At 42.9% G+C, this 18,343-nt stretch overlaps 1 protein-coding gene across 3 annotated transcripts; it reads left to right on the top strand.

Annotated features, from left to right (window-relative positions):
- The first annotated feature begins 331 nt into the window (after positions 1–331).
- ZC3HC1 (zinc finger C3HC-type containing 1) lies at positions 332–18,003 on the top strand. Of its 3 annotated transcripts, none has more exons than XM_021699327.2 (10): positions 332–482; positions 2,321–2,432; positions 5,440–5,590; positions 6,137–6,220; positions 10,734–10,861; positions 12,319–12,473; positions 13,562–13,805; positions 14,162–14,374; positions 14,817–15,023; positions 17,601–18,003. In XM_021699327.2, exons 1-10 carry the CDS (start codon positions 337–339, stop codon positions 17,667–17,669), a joined length of 1,509 nt encoding a protein of 502 aa, XP_021555002.1. In that variant the 5' UTR covers positions 332–336; the 3' UTR covers positions 17,670–18,003. The 3 variants fall into 3 exon arrangements, with proteins under 3 accessions (XP_021555002.1, XP_044775937.1, XP_044775938.1); XM_044920002.1 differs by having other exon boundaries at positions 335–482; positions 13,691–13,805; XM_044920003.1 differs by lacking the exon at positions 14,162–14,374 and having other exon boundaries at positions 335–482.
- Positions 18,004–18,343: the final 340 nt, after the last annotated feature.

Below are 18,343 nucleotides of genomic sequence, written 5' to 3'. Positions count from 1 at the left end.
TGCTTCTTCCTCTGACCCTCCCCCCCTCATGCTCTCTCTCTCTCATTCTCTCTCTCAAATAAATAAATAAAAATATTTAAAAATAAATTTAAAAAAGAAAAAGAAAACGATTAACCTAGGTTTAAACACCAGGGCCTCCCGTGGTAGTTCGCCTCGTTCTAAAATGAGGTTTTAGCTCATTCTAAGATGGCCACGAAGGGTGGGCCCCGCGGTCAGCTTCTCTGAGTCGCGTGGGCAAACGCGCGGGACCGCGACTCAGAGGAGGATCTTAACCGCGCAGAACGGAAGTTCCTGAGCCTTCAAATCCGCGGGGAAGCAACTCGGCAATGGACCAAGATGGCGGCGCCCAGTGAGGGGCAAGCGTTTGCTGCGGGCGTTGAAAAGAATTGGGGTGCGGTTGTTCGCTCCCCAGAAGGGACTCCGCAAAAAGTCCGGCAGCTGATAGATGAGGGGATTGCCCCGGAGGAGGGAGGCGCGGAAGCGTGAGTTCGCGAGTCCACCCTGGGTCCGGCGCCGGCGGATTGGAGAGGGTTTGGGGAACGCAGGCCCTGGGGGGGGGGAGGGGGATCCCCTGGGTTGGCAACTCGGTTGGTGGGGTTGGCTACGTCAAGGGTTGTGAAAGAGAATGGGTTTACTACGTTTACTCGGCTTTAATCTTATCGGGATGTACTGCGTTCCGTACCACGGGCGGATTTTTGCCACTAGACAGGTTTTGGAGGGAAGGAAAAAAAAAGAGGACCGCTAACTGAATATGCACCTGACATCTTAGTTGGGTTTCTTAACCTTTTTTTGAGCCTTAGACACCTTTGGCAGCCGGGTAAAGCTTATGAACCCCTTCTCAGAATATTTTTAAGTGCATGAAGTAAATTACATAGGATTATAAAGAAAAACAACAATTACGTTGGAATGCAGTTATCAAGAGAGTAAAATTTAAAAAGTGATGCAGTGGGGTGCCTGGGTGGCTTAGTCGGTTAAGCGTCTGCCTTCCGCTGGGGTGGTGGTCCCAGGGTCTTGGGATCAAGCCCCGTATGGGGCTCCTTGTTCGGAGGGGAGCCTGCTTCTCCCTCTTCCTCTGCCCCTCCCCCTGGTTGTGCGCTCTCTCCCTCTCTCTCAAATAAAATCTTTTTTAAAAAAAGTGATGCAGTAACATGGTTCATTATTAAAGAGTTAATTAACATCTAGTAATGTCTGGTATCTACCATGATTCTGAAGTAATCATAAACATAAGTGATATTTCAAAACGTGTCAAAATAATGTGGTGACAAAATAGCTGATTTCCATTGGTGACAAATTCACAGGTACTGCTGATGCTACTATATTTTGTGGGGTTTTTTTTTTATTACCTTCATTCATAATTGAAGGAAATGCTAAATTTCAGTTAGAAGTTAGTAAAATGTTACTTTTTTCTCATCCAAGTTTATAGATCCTCTCAATTTCTTTCAAGAACCACACTTCCCCTGAGGCTCTCTGATTCTCTGAGAAAGAGTCTTTGAGTTTATTTCTTTCGAGTTATAATAGTTGGTGTCACCCTATTTTTATTAAAATGACTTTTTTCCTCAGCAGTTCCTCCTCTACCCCTCCACACACTGCTAAATACCTTTTGCTGAAAATAAGATAATTGTTTTGTTGGGGTTTTTCTCCCTGAATTTTTTTCATGAAATTGCCTGAAGATCTTTAATTTTTTTTTTTAAGATTTTATTTAGTTATGTGACAGAGAGAGCACAAGCAGGGGGCGTGGCAGGGAGAGGGAGAAGCAGGCTCCCCTCAGAGCAGAGAGCCCAATCCGGGGGGATCCCATGACTCTTAACCAACTGAGCCACCCAGGCACCCCTGGAGATCTTTACTTTGATTTGAATTTTCAAAATAGTTCTTTTTTGGGAGAGTGGATATCAAGAGTCGACCCAGGCAGAAATATCAAAATTATTTTCCCTGTGTTAAAAAGAGTTAAATTTCTAAGGTGGTTCAAATTGTCTAGTGCATAGAAGCCTTGAGTCTAATTTTGTGTTTACTTAAGTTGTGTGAAATACTATTGGAGAAACAGTGCATGAGCTAGAACAGTTTGCCGGTATAGGATTAGTAGGTATGGCCAAACTGTAAAGAGATTTGAATGCCAGACTGAAGAATTTGGATTCTATTTAGTAAGTATTGTGAAACCATTGATAATTTTAAGCAGAGGAATGACATAACAAATGATTTTTAGAAAGGTTAAAATCCAGCATGGCGTGATTGAGGCTATGATGTGCTGAGAAGTGAGATGCAAAATATTTGGGCAAAGTGATGCTGTGGAAGTATTATCAAGAGTTCTGCCACTTTCTTTTAGGAAGGACACATCTGCCACATTCCAGTCAGTTAATGGGTCGCCCCAAGCAGAACAGCCGCCATTGGAATCTACAAGCAAAGAAGCCTTCTTTAGCAGAGTGGAAACATTTTCTATATCCTTTTTTATTAGGTCATGTGAGCTGCACTTTCTCCCTGCTCCTGGAACTGTTACTCCTCCACTTACTCTTGATGTTTTAAATTTAAGAATTAAACTTGGTAAGGGGCGACTGGCTGGCCCAGTTGGTAGAGCACGTGACTCTTAATCTTAGGGTCGTGAGTTCAAGTCCCATGTTGGGCATGGAGCCTAGTTAAAATTTTTTTAATAAGTAGATTTGGTAAGAAATTTTATAGGAAAATTAGCATCAAAGAATGTTGTTCCTCAAAGGGATGTTTGAGATGACCTGACATCACTTCTTGACCTTTTGGCTAAGATCAAGTGTTGAGATGACCTGACCTTTTTTTTTTTTTTTCTGACCTTTTCTTTTCACAGAAGAAAACACTAAGAGCTTGAGAGGAGAAGAAACAATAACGAACACTTGTATGTAGCGTATTTTCACATATATTATCACATTTGATCTTCACCTTAAACCTATGAAAATAGGTATTATTATTATACTCATTTACAGAAGAGGAAACAGTTTCAGGTAGGTTATGTGACTTGCCTCTGGTCAACCTGCTAGCAAATGGCAGAGTCAGGATTACACCGTAAGGCTATTGGTACCCAAACCTAATGTTTTTTGAGACTGCCTACTACCCTTCCTGTCTCTTTCTAGACTTTCTTCTGTATATTATCTATTATTACATAACGAACTACACTACGACTTAGTGTCTTAAAACAACCAACCACTTAGGTCACAATTTCTGTGGGTCAGGAATGTGGGCCCAGCTTGGTTGGGTCCTCTAGCTTAGGGTCTCTCACAGGCTACAGTCAAGGTGGCAGCTGACCTCCAAGTCATCTCCAGGCTCCCCTAGGAAAAGATGCACTTCCAAGCTCACTCACATGGCTATTGGATTGAGGGCTTCAAGTCTGTACTGGCTATTGGCTAGAGCCCTCCCTACGTTCCTTGCAACATGGGCCTCTCCACACGGACAGTTCACAGCATGGCAGCTGGCTTCCATCAGAGTGAGCAAGTGAAAGAGAGCAAGAAAGAAGCTAGACTCTTTTTGTGACCTAATCTCAGAGGTGACATCCTATCACTTTTGCCCTTTTCTATTCACTAGAGTGATTTTTTTAAAAATATAAAACAGGGGCGCCTGGGTGGCTCAGTCGTTAAGTGTCTGCCTTCAGCTCAGGTCATGATCCCAGGGTCCTGGGATCGAGCCCCACTTCGGGCTCCCTGCTCCATGGGAAGCCTGCGTCTCCCTCTCCCACTCCCCCTGCTTGTGTTCCCTCACTCGCTGTGTCTCTCTCTGTCAAATAAATAAATAAAATCTTAAAAAAATATATATATATATATAAAAAACAATTATAGACTTGCAGACTTTGTTACACAGGTTATAAAGAACTTCCTTTCTGAGCTACTTGTAAGTAAGTTGCCAAAGTGATGATACTCACTACCCCCAAATATTTCCTACAAACAAGGATTTTTTCCTACATAACTGCAATGCAGCCATCAAAATCAGGAAATTTCACCTAATAAATTACTACCATCTAACCCTCAGACCCTAATCATTTCAACAGTTGTCCTAATAATATTCTTTATAAAAAAAGGAGCCAGTTGAGATTCGTGTTGTTCCTTGAATTTCATGATCGTGATACTTTCGTAGATGACAGGCCAGTTGTTTTTCAGAGTGTACCTCAATTCACATCTGTCTGATGTTTCCTTATAGTTAGATTCAGGTAGTGTAGTAGCCTCCCAGAATGGTGCTGTGTCCTTACTGCATCTTGTCAGGTGGCACAATGATTTTGATTTATCCCTTTCCTGGCGATTCCTTTGATCACTTGATTCAGGGAGTGTCTGTCCATCTTTTCCATTGTAAAGTAACTCTCTTCTTTCTTTGTAATTAAAGTGTTTTGTGCAGAGGTGCTTTGAAACTATGCAAATATCCCATTCCTCATCAAACTTTATTAAGTAGTAATTTATTCATAGCAGCCTGGGCTGCTTTTTTTATTCAGTGGGTTATAATCCATTACTATCATGATGTATTTTGATACTCCGGTTATCCCTGATTTGGTGAGTGGGGACCCCATGGAGATTTCTTTACACCCTACTTGGCTTCAACACCTCAAGGTGAGCAGCCCCTTTTTACCCACTTTGGGTTCTGACACCTGGCACTGAGCTGCCTCCCCTCACCGTCCTGGCTGTCCTCCTTGCTCACCATCTGATAGCTTTAGGAATAAATTGCTCAGGAAGAGGAAGGTATTTTAATCCTGCTGCTGCTCCTTGGACTAATTCCTGATTTTGCTGCAGTATTTAGAACCGTTTTCTTTGGGTCTTTTTGTTTTCATGGATATGAATTGATCACCACTTTGGATATGACAATCGTTTATTTAACACAGCTAGTTAAGTAATTCTATTACTTTTATTTTTATTTTATTTACTTATTTACTTACTATTTTTTTAAGTAGACTCCATGCCCAGCTTGGAGCCCTTTAACGTTTATATCTAAATTCTGTTTTCTGGGGCGCCTCGGTGGCTCAGTTGGTTAAGTGACTGCCTTCGGCTTAGGTCATGATCCCGGAGTCCCGGGATCGAGTCCCGCATTGGGCTCCCTGCTCGGCGGGGAGTCTGCTTCTCCCTCTGACCCTACCCCCTCCTGTGCTCTCTCTCTCAAATAAATAAAAAAAGAACTGCTTTTAAAAAAATAAATACTGTTTTCTAGCCTTTAGGCCTTCTTTTGCTGATTTGGAATATTTTCAAATTCCCATATTTTAAACATAAAATACACAGGGCTTTGTAGAGAAAAAGTTAATAATTTTTGCCCCTCTGGTTATTATTCAAATGACTTTCATTATTCTGTGAAGTATGTGTGCTTTAAAAATAGTTTTTTCAAACTTTTCTTATTGCTTTTCCTCTTAATCTGTTTATTCCTGTATATATAAAAGAATGAGTTAAAGTTTTAATTTCTGACTTACTCATTTTAATATAATTGCAGCGTTGTTTTTCTTAATGTGAATACTCTCTGAAATGGGCAGGTAAGCCCTCCGAGCTGTCTCCACTTGTCTGTGCAAAATACGGCTGGGTCACAGTTGAATGTGATATGCTCAAGTGCTCCAGCTGCCAGGCTTTTCTCTGTGCCAGTTTACAACCAGCTTTTGATTTTGACCGATGTAAGTATAAAGTACAAATTACATTTTCCTCCACGTTCACAGATATATTAGACCAGTTTTTCTAAAAAAGACCAGTCACCTGTGTTTGATCAAAGAATGTGTAGTGTTACATGGAGCAAGGTGAATTTGTGATCGTCTTCATCTTAATTATTAGCTTCAGTTACTACTTTTTTAAAAAACTAAGCTATTTTAGAGTGAACCTGACTTTATGCATTCTGGGAAACTAACAGCAGGGTATGTTTACTTTATGGTTCCAAAATGTATACTTAGACAAAGAGACAAGGCACTTTGATGAAGCCTGGTGCTTCAGAATGCCCTGCCTTGTAAGACACATATTATCTCCTTTGTTATTGATCTTAGGATCTTGATTTAGAACTTGTTTTGTGAAAATTATTAAGATGATATAGTTGCTAATATTTTCATGGCTTTTAAAATTATCTTCGTCACTTTTATTTTTAATTCTGTCTATACTCTTAAAGGTTCTTGGCCATTCGATTTTAATCTATCTAGTGTTCTCTAAGGCATTACTCCCTATGTGGGTTTCAGATAAGGACCGATGTGCTGAGCTGAAGAAAGCCTTGTGCACCGCCCACGAGAAGTTCTGTTTCTGGCCAGACAGCCCCTCCCCAGGTACTCATTTCCAAGATATCCCATTTACCATCTCTTCTTCTAGTATTGTCTATTTCTTTGTGAAAATCTAGTCTTGGAGGTTTCTGTTCTTCCTTTCTATTTGTGCTTTTCAAGAAGAACTTACATTCGTCCACTTGTTAGGTTATTACTTAACTTTATTACAGGCATTCAACATGCCAGCAGCTTAGCCATGTATACATTATCCCACTTAATTCTCACGGGGGCCCTGGGAGCTAGATTCTCAACCCATTTTGGGGGGTGAGGAAACAGAGTCAGAGATCTTAAAACCAACTGGTGAGGGGGCAAAACTATGGTTTTATCTGATTTCAAACTCTCTGCTTTTCCCACCATAGCAAACAGTCCCATGTTCTCCCCAGGCTTCCTTTGGTGCACTGATGGTGGCAGTTAAATGGGGTTCGGTTGCTAAAGCAGACTCACGGGAAGCCAGATGAGAGTGATTACAAACATATAGTTTATCACAGTGAAATGACACAATATAATAGAGCCCTGAAGCTGAAGACTGCCTGTATAAGGGCCTTGGCAGGGCGCACTCTCTTGCGTCAGGGGACTTTGTGATTGTCTTCACTCTAATTATTAACTTCAGTCGTTACTTTTTTTTTTTTTTTTAGAACTAAGCTACTTTACAGTGAGCCTGACTGTGTATTCTAGGAAACTAACATCAGGGTGTGTTTTCTTTATGGTTCCAAAATAGATACTTAGGCTAAGAGACACAGGAGTTTTATGAAGCCTCACACTGTAGAATGCCCTGCCTTATAAGATACATGATAGTGCCTTTGTTATTGATCTTAGGATCTTGATTTAGAGCTTGTTCTGTGAAAAATATTAAGATGATGCAGTTGCTAATATTCTCCTATCTTTTAAAGTTATTTTAGTTATTTTTCATCGTATCTGTACCCTTAAAGGCTCTTGGCCTTTAAGTGTTTGTATGCACAAAAAAGCCCAAAATGTAGTAACAAGTGGGATTTTTTTAAAAAAAGATTTATTTACCCATTTTAGAGAGAGAGAGAGAGAGCGCACGTGTCCATGAGTGGGAAGGGGGACAGAGGGAGAGAATCTTCAAGCAGACTCCCGCCGAGTACAGAGCGTGATACAGGGCTTGATCCCACGACCCTAAGATCATGACCTGAGCTGAAATCAAGAGTCAGACACTTAACTGACTGAGTCACCCAGCACCCCAGCAAGTGGGATTTTTAAATATTTTACTGGTTGGGGCACCTGGGTGGCATAGTCAGTTGGGCGTTGGACTCTTGGTTTTGGCTCAGGTTGTGATCTCAGGGTTGTGAGATTGAGCCCTGCATCAGGCTTAGCGCTCAGCACAGAGTATGCTTGAGATTCTCTCTCTCTCTCTGCCCATCCCCACCCCGCTCTCTCTCTCCCTCTCTCTCAAATAAATAAATCTTTTTATCAATAAATAAATAGATATTTTACTGGTCACATAGGCATATTCTTGCTGGGTAACCAGCCTCCACAGCAGAGCCTTCCAGAAGGCTCACCAAGACCAGGTGCAAAACTTCATGCCTGACCAGACATTCGTGCCACGTAGGTCTAACTTTTATTTCAGTAGGATAGCTCAGGCCAATTCCAGGGTCATGGATGCCTGGAAATATTCCATGAATGACCACTAAGAGGAAAAAAGAGATTGAAAGTGGGGGCACCTGGGTGGCTCAGTCAGTTGGGCATCTGCCTTTGGCTCAGGTCATGATCTCAGGGTCCTGGGATCGAACACCACCTGAGCAGGGAGTCTGCTTCTCCCTCTCCCTCTGCCCCTGCTCATGGTCTCTCTCTTGCTCACTCTCAAATAAATAAATAAAATCTTTAAAAAAGAGAGAGACTGAAAGTGTCCATAGAGTGCCATTTACTGATAAGGGGAGATAGAAAGGGACTGTTGAGGAATAACATATTTAAAGTGAAGATGATGTGTAACAAGGAGTTGCTGCTGTTGGCCTAGCTATTTCACTGTGTAGTACAACTGAACTCAGTCCCACGAGGATGTGAATCCTTCTCCCAGTGTACCCAGTCCAGGTTTTTAGGATCTGCCCAGGACCCTGTTGGTGGTTCCCAACTCTTATTATACACTCTGCTTTCTTGATCCACCTACTTGCAGACCTCTTAACTCCTATCCCGACTTTTCTTTTGAGCTTGACTTATTTTCAACTACCTTCTAAACATTTTCATGTAATGTCTTGTTGTAGGTATCTGGAATTCAATATGTGCAAAACTGAAGTCTTCATTTTGTGCCTAAACTTTACTTCTCTTATATTTTCTCCATCTTAAATGGTACTGACCTCCCCCTTAGTTGTCCTAGCCAGAAACCTGGATGTCCCTTTAGATGCCCTTCCCTATCTATCATCACCACCTGGTCCTGTCCATTCTACTTCCTAAATAGATCTCAAATGTGACCTTTCAATTATACCACCCTTGGTTTGGTTCTTTCACATTCCAGAGACTTTAGTGTGAAGAGAGGAAGACCTACAACTATTTATGCTTTAATGCTTACATTTATTAAGCATATCTAATAAATACAATTTTGAAGGTAATTTTTTTCTAACATTTACCAACTAAATTAAATCCCCTTAAACATTTTAATTTATGATTATAATTTATAATTACTAATTTACTAGACTGATTATTTTGAACATATCAAACACTGAAGTAGACAAAATACATATGTTAATTATAAAACAAATTTTAACTTACGTTAAAACATTTTCATGGTGGGTTTAATTTCTTCTGTTTGCTCTTTTGCCTTCATCAATTTTTACTAGTATTTTCTTAGGATTTGTAGGAAACAGACCAAACCCTAAATTGGAAAGTGACCAGAAAGGTGTTGGGACCTGGTTTTTTCTCCTAAATTTTGTCAAACCTGAGCCACTGGTCATCAGAACATGTTTCCTTCTTATTGTTAAACCTCACTTGATTTTTTGTTTTATTTCCTAAAGGATTTTATTTATTTATTTATTTATTTTTAGAGAGAGGGCAGAGAGCAGGGGGAGGAGCAGAGGGAGACGGAGAAGAAGGGGGAAAGAATCTCAAGCGGACTCCCCGCTGAGCCCAACTGGGGCTTGATCTCACGACCCTGAGATCATGACCTGAGCCGAAACCAAGATTTGGACACTCAACCCACTAAGCCACCCTGGCGCCCCTTCACTTGATTTTTTAAAATCCATACCTTTTTTGTTGATTGTAGTTTTTTTATAATTGGACTTTTCTAGTAAAATGATACATCTTTTTAAATTGATGGCATATGTCTTGACATATTTGGTTACTTGCAACAACTTTTAATGGTTTGAGAATATTTAATAACATTAGAGACCAAAGTCTGGTTGCTGATGATACAATAAATGGTGAACAAAGTGCTGTTTTTACTTTTGTACCTCTTAATAACAAAACTAGAAAGATTTTTTTCTTTTTTTAAGCATCCTTATGATTGAGGGATAATTGACATAAAATAAACCGCACATATTTAGGTGTACAGTTTGGTAGGCAGACACTTAACGACTGAGCCACCCAGGCGCCCCCAAAAGCACATTTAAAAAAAGATTTTATTTAGGGAGTCCCAGGATCAAGCCCCACCTCGGGCTGCCTAGATATGCTAAGTGAACTCTTGCTCCTCCGCTCTCCAAGACTACCATTAAGAAAAGTGTGCCCAAGGGCGCCTGGGTGGCTCAGTCGTTAAGCGTCTGCCTTCGACTCAGGTCAGGATCCCAGGACCCTGGGATCGAGCCCCACATCGGTCTCCTTGCTCAGTGGGGAGCCTACTTCTCCCTCAGCCTGCCGCTCCCCCCTGCTTGTGCGCGCGCTCTCTCTCTGACAAATAAATAAAATCTTAAAAAATAAAAATTACATGAAATTAAAAAAAAATCTTTAAGTAATTTCTCATCACATACATTAGTAAAGTCGTGGTCTAGTTACTCTCCACACTTTAACCCCACCACCTACTCCTTTCCCCGTAGGCAAACTTTGTTCCAGTCCCGTGAAACTATTTAGAATTCCGCATCTGTGCCATTCCTTTGGGCCTTTGCTTTTACACACAGTTGTTGGTCTTCTTTTTTTTTTTTTTTTTAAAGATTTTATTTATTTATTTGAGACAGAGAGAATGAGAGAGAGAGAACACATGAGAGGGGATAGGGTCAGAGGACAAAGCAGACTCCCTGCCGAGCAGGGAGCCTGATGCGGGACTCGATCCAGGGACTCCAGGATCATGACCTGAGCCGAAGGCAGTCGCTTAACCAACTGAGCCACCCAGGCGCCCAGTTGTTGGTCTTCTAATTCAGCTTAGACTAACTGCTTCTGAGAAACCCTTCTTGAGAATCTTCTTTTTTTGAATATTATCACAAAAATATCATTACAGCCCCATCAAAAAAAGTCAGTAATTCTTAATACCTTCAAATATTTTATCAATTTTATCAGTACCTATCCCCCATTGTTTTACACACATCTTTTATTTTTTACAATTTGCACCACATGATCTTCCAGTGTACTTTGTCCACAGATCGATTTGGAATGTTGCCATTGGATGAACCTGCTGTTCTTGTTAGTGAATTCCTAGATCGTTTTCAAAGCCTTTGTCACTTGGACCTCCAGCTTCCTTCCCTGAGGCCAGAGGACTTGAAAACTATGGTGAGTTTTTCTTGGCTAGCCTACAGTGGCCTTCAGTTGTCACTACCATTTGTATATGAAGCATCTCTTTAAGTGACAGAGGATTCAGATTGCTATAAAGAGAACTAGTTGTTTGTCCCTCAACTGACCTTTTCTAATCTCCACCAGAAGGGCAGCTATTGAGAGTTTAAGTAAATGGGTTCCATTGAAACTTCTAGATAGGATTCTTTAAATGGCACACATTCAGGGTGCCTGGGTGGCTCAGTTGGTTGAGCGACTGCCTTCGGCTCAGGTCATGATCCTGGAGTCCCGGGATCGAGTCCCGCATCGGGCTCCCTGCTCAGCAGGGAGTCTGCTTCTCCCTCTGACCTTCCTCCCTCTCATGTGCTCTCTCTCTCTCTCTCAAATAAATAAATAAATCTTTAAATGGCACACATTCAATTTTATCTGATTTGTTACTTAAACTATTTAACAGAAGATCCTGAAATGTGACTTCATATGGTTTATTGCATATCATTTCCCAAAGAAAATACTACAGGAGAAGTTAGAAACTCCCTTCTCCCCTGTGAATAGATATTAGAAATGCTCTGAAACTGAATATCTAGTACTTTGCACTTTGAAACTGAATATCTGTACTCGGAAACTAAATATCTAGTGTCCCATTTCATCACCCTGTAGACACTCCAAAGACAAGCTTTACTGTAGGAAATAGGAGCTATTATTTTGTTTCTTCAAGTTGAGAGGCTGTTTGGATTTTAACCAAAGTTTAACTTCTGTGCCTATATTATTTTTCATTTATTTGTTTAAGATTATTTATTTATTTTAGAAAGAGAGCATGAGGGGAGGGGCAGAGGAAGAAGGAGAGAGAGATTCCCAAGCAGACTCCATGCTAAGCACAGAGTCCAAAATAGGGCTCGATTTCATGACCCCAAGATCATGCCCCAAGCCAAAACCAAGAGTCAGACACTCAACCAACTGTGCTACCCAGGCACCCCAACTCTGTGCCTATTTTAAATGTCCCTTGTCGCTAGCCAAGGCAGCTTTTTTGTTCACCTTGTCAGCTCTTTATTATTCTTAGAACAAAAATAAAGACCTTGGCAAGCTCTCTTGTTCTGTCAAGAAGTAAATTCAGTGTCAGGTTAAGATATAAATAGTAATCTGTTGTCATCACTTGGGTTTTGAAGTTTGCAGGTTTCAGAGAAAATCTGCATTGGTAAATTGAAAACAAAGTAGAACTAAGAAAAGATTTGGTAGTCTAGGAAAACTGCTACCTTTCTCAATCAGCAGATGCAGGGCATTTCAGAAAGCTTCTGTCTAAAACCTTAGCCCTGTCCTAGAAGTGAGCCTTCCATAATGAAGAGAATTGTCTTCACGTTTGGGATTTCTTTCATGATTTTTGCCTTGTACCCTCTAGATACATCCTCATATGTGATTTTTGTGGTTGGAAATTTCAGTCTGTGACCTTGGTTCCTTTATAGTGCTTGACAGAAGACAAGATCAGTCTTCTTCTGCACCTGCTTGAAGATGAACTTGATCACCGAAATGATGAGAGAAAAACTGCAAGCAAATTAGGCTCAGACATTCAAGTCCACGTCACTGCCTGTGTTCTCTCTCTGTGCGGCTGGGCGTGCAGGTTAGTCAGTGAATTTGCAGGGGGACATGAACTCTGACAACATCATACACTGGTATACATCAGTCACTAATAGGATTGGAGATCCTATGGTGTTTCCTGTCAGAAAAACAGACAAAACCTGAGGGAGTGGCAAGCGGATGGTAAGAATCACTAACAAAAGCAGAATTTGAACTCAGGAATTCTTGGACACACCTGAACTTTGTTTTTTGTTTTTTTACTATCACTTCCCAGCTGAGAATCTGTGCTCTTGGAAACAGTGAAGCTCCTTTCTGTTTATAGAAAGGAAGAAAAATCCGTTGAATTCATAAAAACTACCAAAGGAAACGCCAGCTGGAGTCCTCAGGTCCCCATGTTGGTGTTTCCATTCTAGCTGCTCAATTTGGCATAGACTCCCTCTGAGATAGAAAACTGTTGGAACGGGGGCACCTGGCTGGTTCAGTCGGTGGAGCACTGACTCTTATCTCAGGGTTGTGAGTTCAAGCCCCCCGCTGGATGTAGAGATTACTTAAAATAAAATCTTTTTTTTTTTTTAGAGTTTATTTATTTATTTGACAGAGACAGACACAGCAAGAGAGGGAACACAAGCAGGGGAAGTGGGAGAGGGAGAAGCAGGCCTCCCACCAAGCAGGGAGCCCGATGCAGGGCTCGATCCTAGGACCCTGGGACCATGACCCGAGCCGAAGGCAGACGCCCAACGACTGAGCCACCCAGGCACCCCTAAAAATAAAATCTTAAAAAAAAAGAAAGAAAACCGTTGGAACCAATCTACATTTACTTTAAATATACTCTCTTTGATAGATTAAGGAATATTTTTCATTGAAAAGAAAAAAGTTTCAAAAGGAATAGGAGAAATTTATAAAACATAACCCTTAAGATAGTCTTGCCTTAGAGGTTACACCAAGACCCTTAGATCTTTCTATAGGAACTTTGTAAGAGATAATGGAGCTGGGGGCCTGAGATGACATTCCCAGTCCACTGGACTGTTCCAAAGATTTGTTTGATGAGATAAAGCGTTCTCATGAATGATTACACTTAGTCCCTTGGAAATGTTACCCTTTGAGGAAACTTTCTTTTCTGTTCCTGCCTAGTTCTTCTTTGGAACCCATGCAGCTCTCCCTGATAACCTGTTCACAGTGTATGAGGAAAGTGGGGCTCTGGGGCTTCCAGCAGATTGAGTCATCCCTGACGGACCTGGATGCATCCTTTGGCCTGACCAGCTCCCCCATCCCAGGCGCTGAGGGGAAGCCAGAGCGCTTCCCTCTTGTGCCTGAGTCTCCTCGGAGGATGATGACCCGGAGCCAGGATGCTACCTGTTCCCCTGGCTCAGAGCAGGTATGAACTTAATTGGCTTGCTTGGGGTGGCCTTTTTAAAAAGCAGCATTCTTGCCAAAAGTGTTGTGGTGGAAAAGTTGGAGATGACCTTAGGTGGGTAAGCTTCACTTCTGACCACATTGACCAGATATACCGCATTGTTTTTATTTGCCAGTTGCAATGCAGAAGCTATATTCGTGATTTGGTATAAAAATCTATTATTTTTTTCAAGAGTTTAGTTTTGTCGATGGTTCAGAAAGTAAATTCTTAGAGTTTAAACTGTAAAGCATTAGCTTTCACCTGCTTCTAGAAAACTTTCTTCTGACCATTGTCCTTTATGTCATTGGTGTACTTCTGTTACCTCTTCTTTCCTTCAGGCTGAAAGGAGCCCAGGTCCCATTGTCTCCCGAACTCGGAGCTGGGACTCTTCCAGTCCCGTTGACCGTTCTGAGCCAGAGGCTGCTAGCCCCACGACCAGAACTCGGCCCGTGACCCGCAGTATGGGGACAGGAGACGGCACTGGCCTGGAGGTGCCGTCTAGCCCTCTCCGGAGAGCCAAACGAGCTCGCCTCTGCTCTTCCAGCAGCTCGGTGAGTCCACCTGTGTATAGAAGCCCCTGAGCGCAACAGGCAGCACAGCACGCCAGGCCCTCACCGTGTAGCCCGGGGAAGTGGGCATGAGCCCTTCCCGGGCCCTATGACTCTAAGTAGATAATGTCAGTAAATTTCAGGATGGGACAGTTGGGTGCCATATCTTTGCAATGGATTCTGGAGAGCTAGTAAATATTTCAGGCCCATGGGGATGGCAGTGAGATCAGGGGGACCGACCTGATCAGGTACTGTTGGTTTAACACGAAGGGAATGAAAGTATTTATAAAGAGAGTGGGCATGACGTAGACAGTGTTTAAAGGAGAACGTCAGACTGGAAATGTGGGCACTTGTGAGATTCTGGTTGGGACAGCTCCTAGCGGTGCCTCCCTGAATTGACGTGGCACCCGCCCTTCATCAGCACTATTTCTCTTCCCCCTCTCAGGACACATCTTCCCGAAGCTTCTTTGACCCTGCCTCTCAGCATAGAGACTGGTGCCCTTGGGTCAATGTCCCACTTGGCAAGGAAACCGGGGAGCATGGTGGAACGGAGGTAGACACCAGGGGCCCCGCAGAGCCAGGCTGGAAGGCCGTGCTGAACATCCTCTTGGCCCACAAGCAGTCCAGCCAGCCGGCCGAAACAGACCACACGGTGAGAGAAGCCGCTGCCTGCGGGGTGCGGCCCTTGCTGTTCATGGGATGAGGAGCAGGGGCGGGTCCTGTAATTAGCACCCAGCCTGCCCTCAGCGCTCGGAAGTCAAGTTACACAGAGTCAGGTTTCGTCCCAGAGAATCGGCGTGGAACTAATTCAGTCTTCCTGCAGTTGCTTAGCATTTGGCCTTCCCTCAAATTCTGGTAAATTCTTTGTCATCTTAACTAAAATGACTCAAAGTAGAGAAGGAGTACCAAAACAGAAAGAGAGGGGAGGCAGCTGCTCCGGCCCCATGTTGCAGAACAGCTGCTTTTTCTGTCAGTTGCTGTCACTTGCATTTGGAGCCTGGCCAGTTAACTTAGCTGTCTGGAGCCCTGTACTCTGACCCCCGGATGACAGTTTCATTCCGCACGGTGGGCACGTTACTTTGCTCTGTTCCACAGCCCCAGGCTTGGGCACTAAGCCTCGGCTAGCTGTTGCAGTCATGATCTCCGCTGCTTGCAAAGTGTGGGTAGATGCAAGTCCACCGTGACAGCTGAGAAAACAAGTGTTTACTCTGTGTAAAGGGGGGAAGTGAGAGGAGGGTGGGCAATAAGGAATCATGGAAACTGGGTTCTCTTTCCTTTGCTGGCTTCTTCCCAAATCTGCCTTACAGCATTTCATGAATAGAATAATGTCTTGGGGCGCCTGGGTGGCTCAGTCGTTAAGCGTCTGCCTTTGGCTCGGGTCATGATCCCAGGATCCTGGGATCGAGCCCCGCATCGGGCTCCCTGCTCCGCGGGAAGCCTGCTTCTCCCTCTCCCACTCCCGCTGCTTGTGTTCCCTCTCTCACTGTATCTCTCTCTGTCAAATAAATAAAATCTTTAAAAAAAAAAAAAAAAAAAGAATAATGTCTGACCCCCGTGCCCTCCAAGGACAAAGTAAAATAATACTCTCCAGTTGATGTTTACAAGAAGCACTCCCAGGTTTGTGGGATTCTGCTGGAGAGAACCGTAGCGTTGCTAAAAGCCCAGGAATGTACATTTGTACCCTTAGTAAACAATGCAAATGAAGGAAGCCTTCTCAAGTTTTTCCACAGGAAAAAAAAAAATCCTCATTTTTCCAATTTAAAAACTTTTGAAAATATGTAAAGCTGTCTGAGGACAAATGTCTCCACCTATATTCTCTGCCCAGATCTCCCTGAAATAGAGTCTTACTGACTGCCCTCTGTCACTGTCTTACTAACAAGAAATCCCACCAGGGTTCTTGTGGGGTGTTTTGTTTTGGTGGTTTTTTTGTTTTGTTTTGTTTTTGTTTTTGTAGTGGGAGAAGTTGGCCTCCTAATTGGCCCTGGGTTCCAGGACTTTTGAGGTCCTTTTTGGTGGTTTGTCTTAACCTTCCCACATCTGCTATGACTGGGAAGTCAGAGCTTAATGAGGCTGGATAAAGGATCTTGATGTTAGAAAAAAGTTTGTTATTTTTTTCAACCAGAGTTTCTTTTAACTTTGTCACTCTATTCACTGAATTCCCCTCATCATTAGTTAAGAACTCAGAGTCTCCCCACCCCCCCCCCCAGACTTTTATTTTATTGAGACACTCATCCACAAAGAGGGTAAGAAGACAGTGAAAATGTCTTCTGATGTCCGAAAGTGGAGGTAACTTTATGGATTATCTTGCTCGGTGATTATTTATATTCTCACTGAGACCCTGTGCTCTTCACCGTGACTCTCACAGAGAGAACCAAGTGTTCTGATTCTCTGAGAACTTTTATCATTTAGTGAATTGCTTTGTCTCCCTGTCACACCATTTCTCAGAATCTCAGATCACTTCATAGGCACGACCAAGTGGCAGTGAGAGTCTTCCTATTATTAGCTCTGCTGGCCATAAATGAAGCTGAGAAGGCCAGGGTCATCATTTAACTTTGTTTCACCCCTTGGTCGTGGGTTATATTGTTAACCCCGGCGAGGCATCACGTGAATGTGAATCCTTGTTCACAAGAAATAATGCACTGGGCCAATTCAGCATCACCAGTGGAAACCAGTGCAACACGTGTGCTGCACTAATGGTGGGTCCCAAGTGTCCACCTCACACACACAGATTAGGACAGACGCAGATACTTGGGGGAGGACACGAGCCGCGGGTAACAGGCTCAGAGTGCGTTAGCGGTCATGTAGCTGTAGAACGCGGGCGTCTTGATTTTTAGTCCGGTTTTAGGTGTATATGATGTATACAATAGAAAGTAATAATATAAAGTTAGCTTGTTTTTCTCAGTCCTAGACCTATCTAGATCACTGTGGGAGAAATCCACAGACCAAGCCTTAAAGCTGTTACCCCACCCTTCGTCTTTTTTTTTTTAAAGATTTTATTTATTTATTTGAGAGAGAGAGAGTGAGAGAGAGAAAGAGCACGAGGGGGGAGTGGGAGAGGGAGAAGCAGACTCCCTGCTGAGCAGGTAGCCCGATGCGGGACTCGATCCCGGGACTCCAGGATCATGACCTGAGCCGAAGGCAGTCGCTTAACCGACTGAGCCACCCAGGCGCCCACCCTTCATCTTTATAAAAGAATTTAATCTCTAATAATGAGCTTTTCTACCTATAGAGTCTGTCTGAGAAATCAAGGAAGGTATTCCGAATATTCCGGCAGTGGGAATCTTTATGCTCCTCCTGAAGATTTTCCAGCCCTTCCTGGAGAGAAGCGGAATGAAGGACTTTGAGAAATAAAGTCTGAATTCCTTTTTGGTCAGCGGATGCTAAGTTTTTCTCCGTTCTGGTTTAATCACAAGGAGCCCCTGTCCTTGCAAAAGGCAGTGAATGTCACTGTCTGCGTCGGACTGAGGGGGAGCCTGTCTCCAGGCGGGGTGTGGGCAGGTGAAGTACAGCAAGCCTGCTTCTGTTAAAGGAGTGTGGCGTTACTCAAACAGATGGAAGACCAAGGACTTGAGCACTTTTACTCTCTTTCAGTACGGGGCAGTGTTTTGAGGACTCTTACATCCCGGGAATATGACAGCATGTATTAATAAAATATTTGTTAAATTTCTTACTGCTGGAGAACTGTGTTCCTTCTTGCCTCCTGGGCTGATACAAACAAGGCAGACACTGAGAAAACTTGAGCAGAGCACTAAACAAAATCTAAATTTCAGTTTGCAGATTGGCTGCAAAGCCTGACATTTATTAATTTACTTGTGATTCTAGTCGAAGAGGTATTTCTTTTTTTTTCTTTTTTTGGAGGTGAGGGAAGGGGAGAGAGAATCTCAAGCAGACCACACGCTGACCATGGAGTCCTATGCGGGGCTCGATCTCACGACCCTAAGATCATGACCTGAGCCGAAATCAAGAGTCAGA

This window comes from Neomonachus schauinslandi, chromosome 12 (genome assembly GCF_002201575.2).
Source record: "Neomonachus schauinslandi chromosome 12, ASM220157v2, whole genome shotgun sequence".
Taxonomy (NCBI): Eukaryota; Metazoa; Chordata; class Mammalia; order Carnivora; family Phocidae; genus Neomonachus; species Neomonachus schauinslandi.
The sequence above is the reverse complement of the archived record's forward strand: the minus strand, read 5'-3'. Positions and strand labels throughout refer to the sequence as shown.

Bases quoted from the DNA above. Each gene is read 5' to 3' on its own strand.
- ZC3HC1 (XM_021699327.2), top strand. From the start codon at position 337: ATGGCGGCGCCCAGTGAGGGGCAAGCGTTTGCTGCGGGCGTTGAAAAG. The intron at 483-2,320 runs GTGAGTTCGCGA...ACTTTCTTTTAG, and splicing joins GAGGAGGGAGGCGCGGAAGC to GAAGGACACATCTGCCACAT. The intron at 6,221-10,733 runs GTACTCATTTCC...CTTTGTCCACAG, and splicing joins GCCAGACAGCCCCTCCCCAG to ATCGATTTGGAATGTTGCCA.